An 11,488-nucleotide genomic window follows, 5' to 3' on the forward strand; every position below is an offset into this window, starting at 1 on the left:
GGGAGGCTGAGGCAGGAGAATGGCGTGAACCCGGGAGGCGGAGCTTGCAGTGAGCTGAGATCGCGCCATTGCATTCCAGCCTGGGCGACAGAGTGAGACTCTGTCTCAAAAAATAAATAAAAAATAAATAAATAAATAAATAAATTAATTAATTAATTAATTAATAATAATCCACTGCTATCATGGGCCACCCTGATCTGTATTTACCAAAGCACCAGGGCTGCATGTTCCTGCTACTGGGGGACACATGAGCACCTTCCCGGGGGTCCTCGCCTAAGAGGATGAGCAGCAGCAGGAGGGTCTCTGGGTCTCTCCTGATCATGTGACACCAACAGCAAAGCCCCACTGCATGCTGGGAGGAGCATCGGGGGAGCAGAAGCCCACGCAGCCACGCCGCCAGGCCCTGTCAGCTCACGCCACGTGGGGATGGGGTGTCTGGGTCACACCTAGGATGTCCAGGAAAGGAAAAGCAAGTGCACATGCTGTGATCCCAGCACTGTGGGAGGCCGAGGCGGGCGGGTCACCTGAGGTCAGGAGTTGGAGATCAGCCTGACCAACATGATGAAACCCCGTCTCTACTAAAAATAAAAAAAATGGGCAAGGCACAGTGGCTCACACCTGTCATCCCAGCACTGTGGGAGGCCAAGGTGGGTGGATCACTTGAGGTCAGGAGTTCGAGACCAGCCTGACCCACATGGTGAAACCCCGTCTCTACTGAAAATACAAAAATTAGCCGGGCGTGATGGCGTGCGCCTGTAATCCCAGCTACTTGGGAGGCTGTTCACGCTCCCCGCGGGGAGCACTCCCCCTCACCTGGAGCCACACAATCCTCTGGTACACGTCCTCCCTCATGCTCATCTCCACGTCGAACTCGGAGAGCTTCTTGTCGGCCTCCGTGCTGGCTGTCCGGATGTCCTTGGAGGGAGAAACGTGCTGGGGGAAGTCAAGGATATTCCTCTGAACTAAAACAGGGAGACCAGGGAGACAGGTGTGAGAATGGGCCCTGGTGCAACTGGCGATCCTCAGACCCCTCTCCCAGGCCCGTCTGCTGAATCCCCCCACGTGCTCTCTCCTGCCTCAGCCTCCCAAGGAGCTGGGACTACAGGCACACGCCACCATCCCCTTCAGGCTGGGCCCTGGGATGGAGAAAGGAGGTGCTGTCGCCTGTGTCCTCGGGGATCTTACAGACCAAAGAAAAACATGGATTCAACTCAAAGCCCTCCAAGGCAAGGAGGACCCCCACGGACAGAGCTGGGCGTGATGAAACAGAGAGGCTGGCGGAGTTCCCTTCCAGAGACAGCTGCAGCTGGCCACGGGCACATTTAAATGCGTGAACGACTCACACTTTCCTGAGCACATCTGCACTTTAGGAAATGTCAGTGGCTAGAAAAGCATAGGCTTTAGGCCGGGTGCGGTGGTCAAGCCTGGAATCCCAGCCCTTTGGGAGGCCGAGGCAGGCAGATCACCTGAGGTCAGGAGTTCGAGACCAGCCTGGCCAACAAAGTGAAACCCCATCTCTACTAAAAATACAAAAATTAGCCAGGCGTGGTGGCGCACGCCTGTAATCCCAGCCACTTGGGAGGCTGAGGCAGAATCATCGCTTGAACCTGGGAGGCGGAGGTTGCAGGGAGCTGAAATGGCACCACTGCACTCCAGCCTGGGTGACAGAGTGAGGCTCCATCTCAAAAAAGAAAAAAAAAAAAGCTTTAAAATGGAGTCATCCCACAACCCCCAAGACTCCACTGCAGGCATCCAGCCGGGAGACACGAACACACATCCACACCGGAATCTGCACGCGTGCACTCACAGCAGCGCGATTCGCAATTGCCAAAAGGCCCATCCACGAGTGAACGGACTGACAAGATGTGGCCTCTGCCAAATGGAACATGACTCAGCCATGAAAAGGAACGAGGCTCTGGAACAGGCTGCGGTGTGGATGCAACCCAAGGACGTCACATGCAGAGAAAGAAGCCAGACACAAAAGGCCACACGGTGTGTGATGCCATTTTTTTTTTTTGAGACGAAGTATCACTCTGTTGCCCAAGCTGCAGTGCAGTGGCACGATCTCGGCTCATGGCAACCTTCAGCTCCTGAGTTCAAGTGATTCTCCTGCCTCAGTCTCCCGAGTACTTGGGATTACAGGCACATGCCTGGCTAATGTTTTTATTTTTAGTAGAGACGGGGTTTCACTATGTTGGCCAGGCTGGTCTTTAACTCCTGACCTCACGATGCACCCGCCTCTGCCTCCCAAAGTGAGGAGATTGTAGGCGTGAGCCACCGCACCCGGCTGTGTGATGCCAGTTCTATGAAATATCCGTCCACAGAGGATGGCTATCCACAGGCCCATCCACAGAGACAGGAAGGGACGCGTGGGTGCTGGGGCTGGGGGCAGAGGAGATGGAGCGTGACCACTGAAGGCTATAAAGTTTCTCTCTGGGGTTATGAAAATGCTCTAAAATGAAAGAATGGTGACAGCTGGGCAACACTGCAAATTTATTAAAAACCACTGAAGGGTGTGGGGTTTTTTTGTTTTGTTTTGTTCTTTTGAGACAGAGTTGCACTGCTCTTGCCCAGGCTGCAATGCAATGGCATGATCCCAGCTCACCGCAACCTCCGCCTCCCAGGTTCAAGTGATTCTCCTGCCTTAGCCTCCCAAGTAGTTGAAATTATAGGCATGAGCCACCACGCCTGGCTAATTTTGTATTTTTAGTAGAGACGGGGTTTCTCCATGTTGGTCAGGCTGGTCTTGAACTCCTGACTTCAAGAGATCCGCCCACCTTGGCCTCCCAGAGTGTTGGGATGACAGGTGTGAGCCGCTGCCGGCCTGAAGTTTGTGGTTTAAATGGGTGAACTGTATATGATGCAAACCATATCTCAATGGAGCAGTTTAAAAAAACAAATCAGCCAGGCATGGTGGCACGCACCTGTGCTCCCAGCTACTCAGAAGGCTGAGGCAGGAGGACCGCTTGAGCCTGGGAGGTTAAGGCTGCAGTGAGCCATGACAGCGCCATGCACTCCAACCTGGGTGACAGAGCGAGACTCATTCTAAACAATAAAACCAAACTAATAATAATAAAATTTTTTTTAAAAAAGCATATATTTTGCAGAAGAAAGACCTAAATTCAAACTGCAGTCCGGTCACTACCTCGATTCTAGGCCAACAGAAATGTCCCCAGGCCTCGGTATGTCTGGAGGAGGCTCTGTGTGTTTGGAGGGGGGGATGGGCTAGGCACAGCGGCTCATGCCTGTAATCCCCGCACTTTTGGAGGCCAAGGCAGGCAGGAAGCTTGAGCTCAGGAGTTCTAGACCCGCCTGGGCAACATAGCAAGACCTCATCTCTACTAAAAATTAAAAACAAAAAATCAGCCAGGCGTGGTGGGGCGCACCTATCATCCAAGCTACTTGGGAGGCTGAGGTGGGAAGATGGCTTGAGCCTGGGAGATGGGGGCTGCAGTGAGCCATGATCACACCACTGCACTACAGCAGCCCGGGTGACAGAGCAAGACCCTGTCTCAAAAAATCAACAAAAAAGCTCGTAGTGGGGGCTCTGGGCCAGGCCTGACGCTGGGGCTGAAGAGAGAAAAAAAACAGGCTCTGTCCTCTCGGGATTTATGGGTGACTGATTAGACAAGCAACTGCCTGGATGACAGTGTCAGTGCCGTGCAGGGACTAATCCAGGCGGCTGGCATGGGGACAGGAGGAGCAGGAAGGGCTCCTGAGCTAAGTGGACTTAATCTGTGATCAGAGAGAAGCCGGGCATTCAGCAGAGCACAGGGCAAGGGGCGCGAGGGGCGGGAGGGGCTGGCTGGGGAGGCTCTGGCTGGGGGAGGGTGCCAGGCACGAGGACACTGCATGTCCAGGCACAGACAGTGCAGGGCGCTGAAGTCCACACCAAGGATGCTGGGCGTCACCCTGAGGACAGTGGAAAGGCTCCGAGGGGAGCAGCAGGGCCGATTTCCGTTTCCTTTAGCACTGCTTCTCGCCACCACGTGAAGGAGGAGAAGAAAGGCTGCAGGAGGGGAAAGCGGGGCACGGGCGGGGGAAATGATGCCTGGCACCGCTGGGCGCCCTAAGAGGGAACTGGTAGCACCTGAGCCTCAGGAGACTCCTGCGGGAGGGACCAGGGGCCACCATGTGGTCGAGGAGGGGAAACCAAGGTCCCGCTGGGCTCTAAGCCACTTGTCGGAAGCCAGAGGGAGTGGGAAGAGGGTCAGGATTCCAAGCGGGGGCTGTAGGCTCTGCAGGCTTGGGGTGCTTGCGGAGCTTCAGCCCTCTCCAGTTCTCCGCCCACACAGCAAACCCCCTGGAGGCCGCAGGGCACGGGCCACGGAGGCCAACCCTTTCAGGGGAAGCCTTGGGAACACAAGAGAAGCCCTGGGCTGAACGCAAGGATTCTCGATGGTTCCCAGCAAAAAGGCCTTCCGCTAGATGGAAGGGCGGGGAGTTGCGTCACTCAGAGCTCCCTGTGGAGACTCTCTGGGCCTCTTGGTCAGGCAGGTACACTGTCAGCCTTAGGCAGAGCTCGGGAAGCAGTGTTCCTAACCCATGTCACCACGCACCTCACTCCTCACCGTGAGCACAGGGACCCCAGGGAGAGGAAGAGGCTCGGGCTGAGGGCGAGGAGGACGCCCAAGGTCATGAGGTCACCCCCGCCGCAGGGCAAGGAGGCAGAAGCCAAAGGGGCTAAGTTCAGTCATTCGGAGAGAAAACAAATACTCGCCTTCCCAGGCCAGGGAAAGAGGTCCGACGGGGTCAGGTTTCAAGGCTGCTGGCTCTGGGAGAGGCTGGAGAGGCGTGCTGTTTAGACACGTTTTCTCATCTCTGGCTCTCAGATCACACACCCAAGGGGTCCTCTGAACGGACGAGGCTGTGAGGCGGAGCAGAGCGCGGGCGGAACCGCCTCTCTCCAACCCCTCCAGTGACCGGCACCTGCCAGATGCCCCCGCCCGGGTTCCGAACCTGCTCCATGGGCTGGGCTGCTCCTGCCTGCGGTGCCACCTCCCTCGGCACCTGTGGCCCACGCTCAGACCCTGCCTGGGACCTACCTGTGTAGGTGACCTCCACGTCGGCCAGCGCCTTGAGCGTGCTCTCATAGGACACGTCCTCCAACTCCTGGGCGCCCACCTGGTCGTACACGCGCTTGGTCTGCTCGATGAGCTCCCTGGTGCGCTCCTCTATCTGCTGGGCGCTCAGGTCCCATCGCAGGTCGTTCGCCACAGAGCACGGAGACGCCGCGTCCACCACGTCTCCTGCACAGGCTGCGCAGAAACAAAACCCAGTGCCAGGCAGGTCAGCTTTTGGTTCAGTTAGGGTCAAAGTGAGCAGGGCAGAGGGAAAGGAGGGATCACCCGCTTCTCATCCAGAAGAGTGAGGTCCAGGGCTCTTTAGGGACGAACAGACTGACCAGTCTCTAGAGCAGGGGGCAACTCTGCCATCAGTCCCCTCCAGGGGACCCTGGGTGACATCTAGGACACCTATGGCTGTCGCAGCTGCAGATGCTCCTGGTGTGGAGTGGCTGGAGGCCAGGGATCCTGCTTAGTACCCGGCAGTGACCAGGACGGCCCCAGCAGAGAACAATCCAGCCCGGAATAGAGATAATGCCGCTGTTAAAATTCCCCGGCAGGGCGCGGTGGCTCATGCATGTAATCCCAGCACTTCGGGAGGCCGAGGCAGGTGGATCACGAGGTCAGGAGATTGAGATCATCCTGGCTAACATGGTGAAACCCTGTCTCTAGTAAAAACACAAAAAATTAGGCGGGTGTGGTGGCGGGAGCCTGTAGTCCCGGCTACTCGGAAGGCTGAGGCAGGAGAATGGCGTGCAGCTGGGAGGCGGAGTGTGCAGTGAGCCAGTGAGCCGAGATCGTGCCACTGCACTCCAGCCTGGGTGACAGAGTGAGATTCTGTCTCAAAAGAAAAAAAAAAAGGCCGGGCGCGGTGTCTCAAGCCTGTAATCCCAGCATTTTGGGAGGCCAAGACGGGCAGATCACAAGGTCAGGAGGTTGAGACTAGCCTGACCAGTATGGTGAAACCCCATCTCTACCAAAAATACAAAAATTAGCCGGGCATGGTGGCGCGCGCCTGCAATTGCAGCTACTCAGGAGGCTGAGGCAGAATTGTTTGAACCCGGGAGGCGGAGGTTGCAGTGAGCCTAGATAGTACCATTGCACTGCAGCCTGGGTGACAGAGCGAGACTCTCATCTCAAAAAAATAAAAAAAACAACAAAACCCCTGCCCCACAGTGGCGACACCACGCACAGATCAGCCTGTACAAACCCCTGGGTGTTCACACAAGGGGAGGCCCAGGACCACCCACGCACTGCTCAATTCCTGCCATGCCGGAGGGGAAAGGTGAAAGGTGAGGTATGGGGGGGTTACGGGAAGAGTCCCTTCTTCCACCTGCTTCTTCCACACCCCACACCCAGTGAGGGGAACACGCAGGCCTCCATTCATGAACTCATCAAGAAAGTCAGGCTGGCGTGTGGCCGTGCCAGACCCACAGGTGCTACGGGCGAGTCGTATGTGGCCTGGCCACTCACTCCAGGGCCTCTCTGAGAAACGGGTAAACGGAGCCCGAAAACAAGAATGGCAGGCGGGGGCTCCGGGCAGTGAGGGCAGCTGCAGGAAGGGCGACTACGTGAAGAAGGTCAGTGCGGCTCAGCACAGAGAAGGCGGCAAAACCACCTGGAAACACCTAACGGTGCAGAACCCAAGGGGCCAGCAAACAGTTCTGCAGAGAATGCAGGGGCCAGCAAACAGTTCTGCAGAGGGCCCGGGGGCCAGCGAACAGTTCTGCAGAGGGCCCAGGGGCCAGCAAACAGTTGTGCAGAGGACCCAGGGGCCAGCAAACAGTTCTGCAAAGGGCCAAGGATTTTCAGCTTTGTGGGCCACATATATTTTCTGTCTCATCCAAAAATCATCTTCAGTTCCAGGGGTGTACAAAAATAGGCAGGCCTGGCCAGGTGTGGTGGCTCACGCCTGTAATCCCAGCACTTTGGGAGGCTGAGGCAGGCAGATCACTTGAGGTCAGGAGTTCGAGACCAGCCTGGACAACATGGCGAAACCCCCGTCTCTACTGAAAATACAAAAATTAGCCGGGTGTGGCAGTGCAGGCTTGTAATCCCAGCTACTCTGGAGGCTGAGACAGGAGAATCGCTTGAACCCCGGAGCCAGAGGTTGCAGTGAACTGAGATTGCACCACTGCACTCTAGTCCAGGTGACAGAGCAAGAGTCCATCTTGGCTGGGCACAGTGGGTTGTGCCTGTAATCCCAACACTTTGGGAGGCCAAGGTGGGTGGATCGCCTGAGGTTAGGCGTTCAAGACCAGCGTGACCAGCATGGAGAAACCCCGTCTCTACTAAAAACATAAAAATTAGCCGGGCGTGGTGGCGGCACCTGTAATCCCAGCTGCTCGGGAGACTGAGGCAGGAGAATCGCTTGAACCTGGGAGGCGGAGGCTGCGGTGAGCTGAGATTGTGCCACTGCACTCCAGCCTGGGCAACAAGAGTGAAACTCTGTCTCAAAAAAAATAGGCAGGCCAGAGTTTGCCAACTTCTGGTGTAGATGACAATGAAGGCTTTGAACTTCAATCCTGAGTGCAAGGTGGAGCCCTAGAAAGGGACAGGAAGGGGACAGGATGGTGGCACTAACAATCGGATGTGCATTTTTACAAAGGCTGGGGCAGGTACAACAAGCTAGCTCAGAATGCAGAAGCTGAAGTCAGAGGGTCCGGGTGCAGACCCCACCTCTGTCACTTGCTAACTTTGGGATTCTGGCAAGAAACGTTAACTCCCAGGCTTCCCACCCGCAAAACGGGAACAATTCAGGGTGCAGAGAACAAGAACCGTCTAAGAATCCAGTGAGGAATGAAGGCAAAACATCTTGTATCCTGAATACCACCAGAAAGTTTTCAAGAGGTAGCTGTTATTACAGACCATGTTCTGCTGTCCATGTTCTCTTGGGGCTGGGGACGTTTTACCATTCAGAATTCCCCCCATTGTAGAAAAGTAACAGAGTCCAAGTGCCACGTACAAATCACTAGGGCGGCTGGGGCAGCACTCTGAAATCAAATTACTCTTTCTGCAGCGAGAAGCAGGAATACGCACCAGGGTCTCTCCCTGTCTACACTGTGGCCATCGGGGCCGGATCGTTCTCTGGGGTGGAGCTGGCCTGGGCGCTGCAGGGTGCTGAGCATCCCTGGCCTCCATCCACTCCATACCAGGAGCGACCCCCAACTGTGACAACCACAAATGTCCCCAGACATGGCCCAGTGTCCCCTGAGGAAGCACAATCACCCCAGCTGAGAATCAGTGATATTCGCTAAGTGGGAAAAAGAAAGGCTCTCAGTAGGTAGGTCAGTCGCGGTCACTTTCTGGCCAAATGACTTTGCTGTAAACTTACGGCAAACCTTTCAGTTTACAGAGTATTTAGGATTTTAGAACTGCAAAAAAGGGACCGTGGATCTACATTAAACCGTGGGGTAAAGAAGAACTTCAGGGGCTCTGAAAGGACGGAGATCAACGGGAACTGGAATTGTCAGAAAATTCTCCTGGAGGAGTTAGGATTTGAAAAACTTGTGGACGTCAGTTCATCCTGTAAATATTTACTGATTGTGCCAAGGATCCAGTAGCAAACAAGGCAGACAACATCCCTGCCTTCCCAAGGCCTGAATATCCCTGGTTATCATTATTACAATTATCACCCTCATCGCAATGGGCTGGACAAAGAGCTGGGGGAATGTGGCTGGGCAAGAGAAAAGCCAAGGATACGGGCAAGGATTTGCCTCAACAACAACCAGAGTGACTTTCTAAAATCGGGTACGATGGCTCACACCTGCAATCTCAGCATTTTGGGAGGCCGAAGCAGACGGATCACTTGAGGTCAGAAGTTCAAGACCAGTCTAGTCAAGATGGTGAAACCCCGTCTCTACCAATAATACAAAAATTAGCCGGGTGTGGTGGTGCGCGCCTGAAATCCCAACTACTTGGGAGGTTGAAGCAGGAGAATCGCTTGAACCCGGGAGGCGGAGGTTGCAGAGAGCCTCTGTGGGCAGACATCGCACCACTGCACCCTGGCCTGGGAGACAGACAGAAACTGTCTCAAAAAATAAACAAACAAACAAATAAAAAACACTTCACATCACCCCTTTGCCTTTAAATTAAAAGGGTCTTGGCTGGCTACAGTGGCTCATGTCTGTAATCCCAGCACTCTGGGAGGCCGAGGCAGGTAGATTGCTTGAACTCAGGACTTCAAGACCAGCCTGGGCAACAGGGCGAAACCTCGTCTCTACAAAAATTAACCAAGCGTGGTGGTGCAGGTCTGTAGTCCCAGCTACTAAGGAGGCTGAGGTGGGGGGATTGCTTGAGCCCAGGAGTTCGAGGCTGCAGGGAGTCGTGATCGCACCACTGCACTCCAGCCTGGGCGACAAAGTAAATAAATAACAAAAGAAACAGGTCCCCTCTTTACGTTTCAGCCAAACTGACTTTCTGCTCTCCAAACACGTTCCCTCCTCCCGGGACGCCTCCTTCCCCGGTCCTGGCAGGACACCTGCTTCTCCCAATCGAGCAAGTCAAGGCTCACCTCTTCAGAAAAGCCCCCCAGGACCACTCCTTCCCTGGGACTGTCCCGTTCGTGTTTATTTGCTCCCTGGGACTGCCCCTTTCGTGTTTATTTGCTCCAGAGCACCGATCCCTCCCTATCTTCGATCCTCTCTTGCTTATTTACTTGTTGAATGTCTGTCTCTGGCTCTAGAATTCCGGGAAAACGGGGACCGGAGTTCTCAAATCACGGCCTCCCGAGGGTTCGCCAGGGGACCCGACCCATCCAGAAAGGGAAGCGCCATCAACTTTGCAGAATGAATGAAGCGCTGGAAAAGCTGGTTCGTTCATTCGGCAAACCAGAGAGCAGGGTCGCCCACCTCCCCCGCTGCCCCTCCAGCCCGGCCGAGGGTGGCTCGGGGGCCACGACGCTCCAGCCTTAGGCCCAAGTCGCGACCCCGGGAGGAGCGAGGGTGCAGGGGAGCCCGGGTCCGGCGAGCGGGGTAGTCGGTACCTGCGGGGGGCTTCATGGCGGGTGGGTCTGCGCCTGCGGCTCCCTCCCTCCTTCCACCTGCTACGCGTCCAGCCACCTCGGCCACTGAGGCCGCCTCTCTCGGCCCAACCGCCGCCACCGCCGCCACGGCCGCCTGAAGACCAAGGGACCCGCCGCCTGCGCACCCTGGGCATGCTGGGGCGGCGCGTGCACAGGGAGGGCAGGACGCACGCGCGCCCAAGCCCCGCCCACACTTAAAGGAGGCGGGCCGAGAGGCTGGAGCCTTCTGCGCAAGCGCTACAACCTCCAGTCCGTCATCGGTCTCGGGGTTGCGTGGGCGGAGCCTCTTGCTGTACCCCTCCAGAGCCGCTGGGGTGGCTAGGAAGGACGGTTTCCTTGGAAACCGCACGCCGCTGACGCCTCTCAGCCTCTGTCTGCGCGGCTCATTCCGCTGAAACTTCGCCTGGGCTTCAGGCCACCGTGTTATTGTGTGCTTGCCTCCCTTCTTATAGCTGTGTGTTGGGCCAGTGTTATTATCGATCGCTTACTGCATCCCAGGCCCACTTTCCAGCATCTGAATCAGACGAATCAATTAAATTAACCAGAAGTTTTGATGTTTGGTTGTTTTTGAGACGGAGTCTCCCTCTGTCGCCCAGGCTGCAGTGCAGTGGCAGCAATCTCGGCTCACTGCAACCTCCGCCTCCCGGGTTCAAGCAGTTCTCCTGCCTCAGCCTCTCGAGTAGCTGGGACTACAGGCGCGAGCCGCCACGCCCGGCTAATTTTCGTATTTTTAGTAGAGACGGGGTTTCACCATGTTGGCCAGGATGGTCTTAATCTCTTGACCTTGTGATCCGCCGGCCTCGGCTGCCCAAAGTGCTGGAATTGATTACAGGTGTGAGCCACCGCGCCCGGCCAAGTTTTTTTTTTTTTTTTTTTGTCAGAAACATAAGCAAGTAAACTGATTCATGTCAAATAACAGGTGTTTTGGAACAGTGCAGTAACCTGACCTACATCCAGTGTTGTGGGTTAAAACAAAAAACATCTTGAACCGTCTGTCTTGAACTGTTACGGCACCCAGAAAAAACAATGTACTACAATTAAACTGGCAAAAACGAAACAACCGACCTCCTTTCTCTCCTTTTTTGTTTTTTGTTTTTGTTTCGTTTTGTTTTGGAGGAACTGGACGGAGGAGTCTCACTCTGTCGCCCAGGCTGGAGTGCCATGGCGCGATCTCGGCTCACTGCAACCTTTGCCTCTTGGGTTCAAGCGATTCTCCTGCCTCAACCGCCCGAGTAGCTGGGACTACAGATGCCCGCACCACGCCCGGCTAGTTTTTGTATTTTTAGTAGAGACAGCGTTTCAGCATGTTGGCCAGGCTGGTCTCGAACTTCTGATCTCAAGTGATCTGCCCCCTGGCCTCCCAAAGTGCTGGGATTACAGGCGTGAGCCACCGCGCCCGGTC

At 55.6% G+C, this 11,488-nt stretch overlaps 1 protein-coding gene across 3 annotated transcripts in view; it reads right to left on the minus strand.

Moving 5' to 3' along the window:
- The window catches only part of THOP1 (thimet oligopeptidase 1), a 25,222-nt gene extending 14,964 nt beyond the window's left edge, over positions 1-10,258 (minus strand). For all 3 annotated transcript variants that reach the window (XM_023183624.2, XM_023183623.1, XM_023183625.1), the window contains exons 1-3: positions 10,048-10,258; positions 5,046-5,258; positions 814-962 (exon numbers count right to left, since the gene is read on the minus strand). In XM_023183624.2, coding sequence (XP_023039392.1) covers positions 814-962; positions 5,046-5,258; positions 10,048-10,063 — 378 coding nt within the window. In that variant the 5' untranslated portion in view covers positions 10,064-10,258. The remainder of the gene's footprint in view (positions 1-813; positions 963-5,045; positions 5,259-10,047) is intronic.
- Between the last annotated feature and the right edge of the window lie 1,230 nt (positions 10,259-11,488).

Source organism: Piliocolobus tephrosceles, chromosome 21 (assembly GCF_002776525.5).
Source record: "Piliocolobus tephrosceles isolate RC106 chromosome 21, ASM277652v3, whole genome shotgun sequence".
Taxonomy (NCBI): domain Eukaryota; kingdom Metazoa; phylum Chordata; class Mammalia; order Primates; family Cercopithecidae; genus Piliocolobus; species Piliocolobus tephrosceles.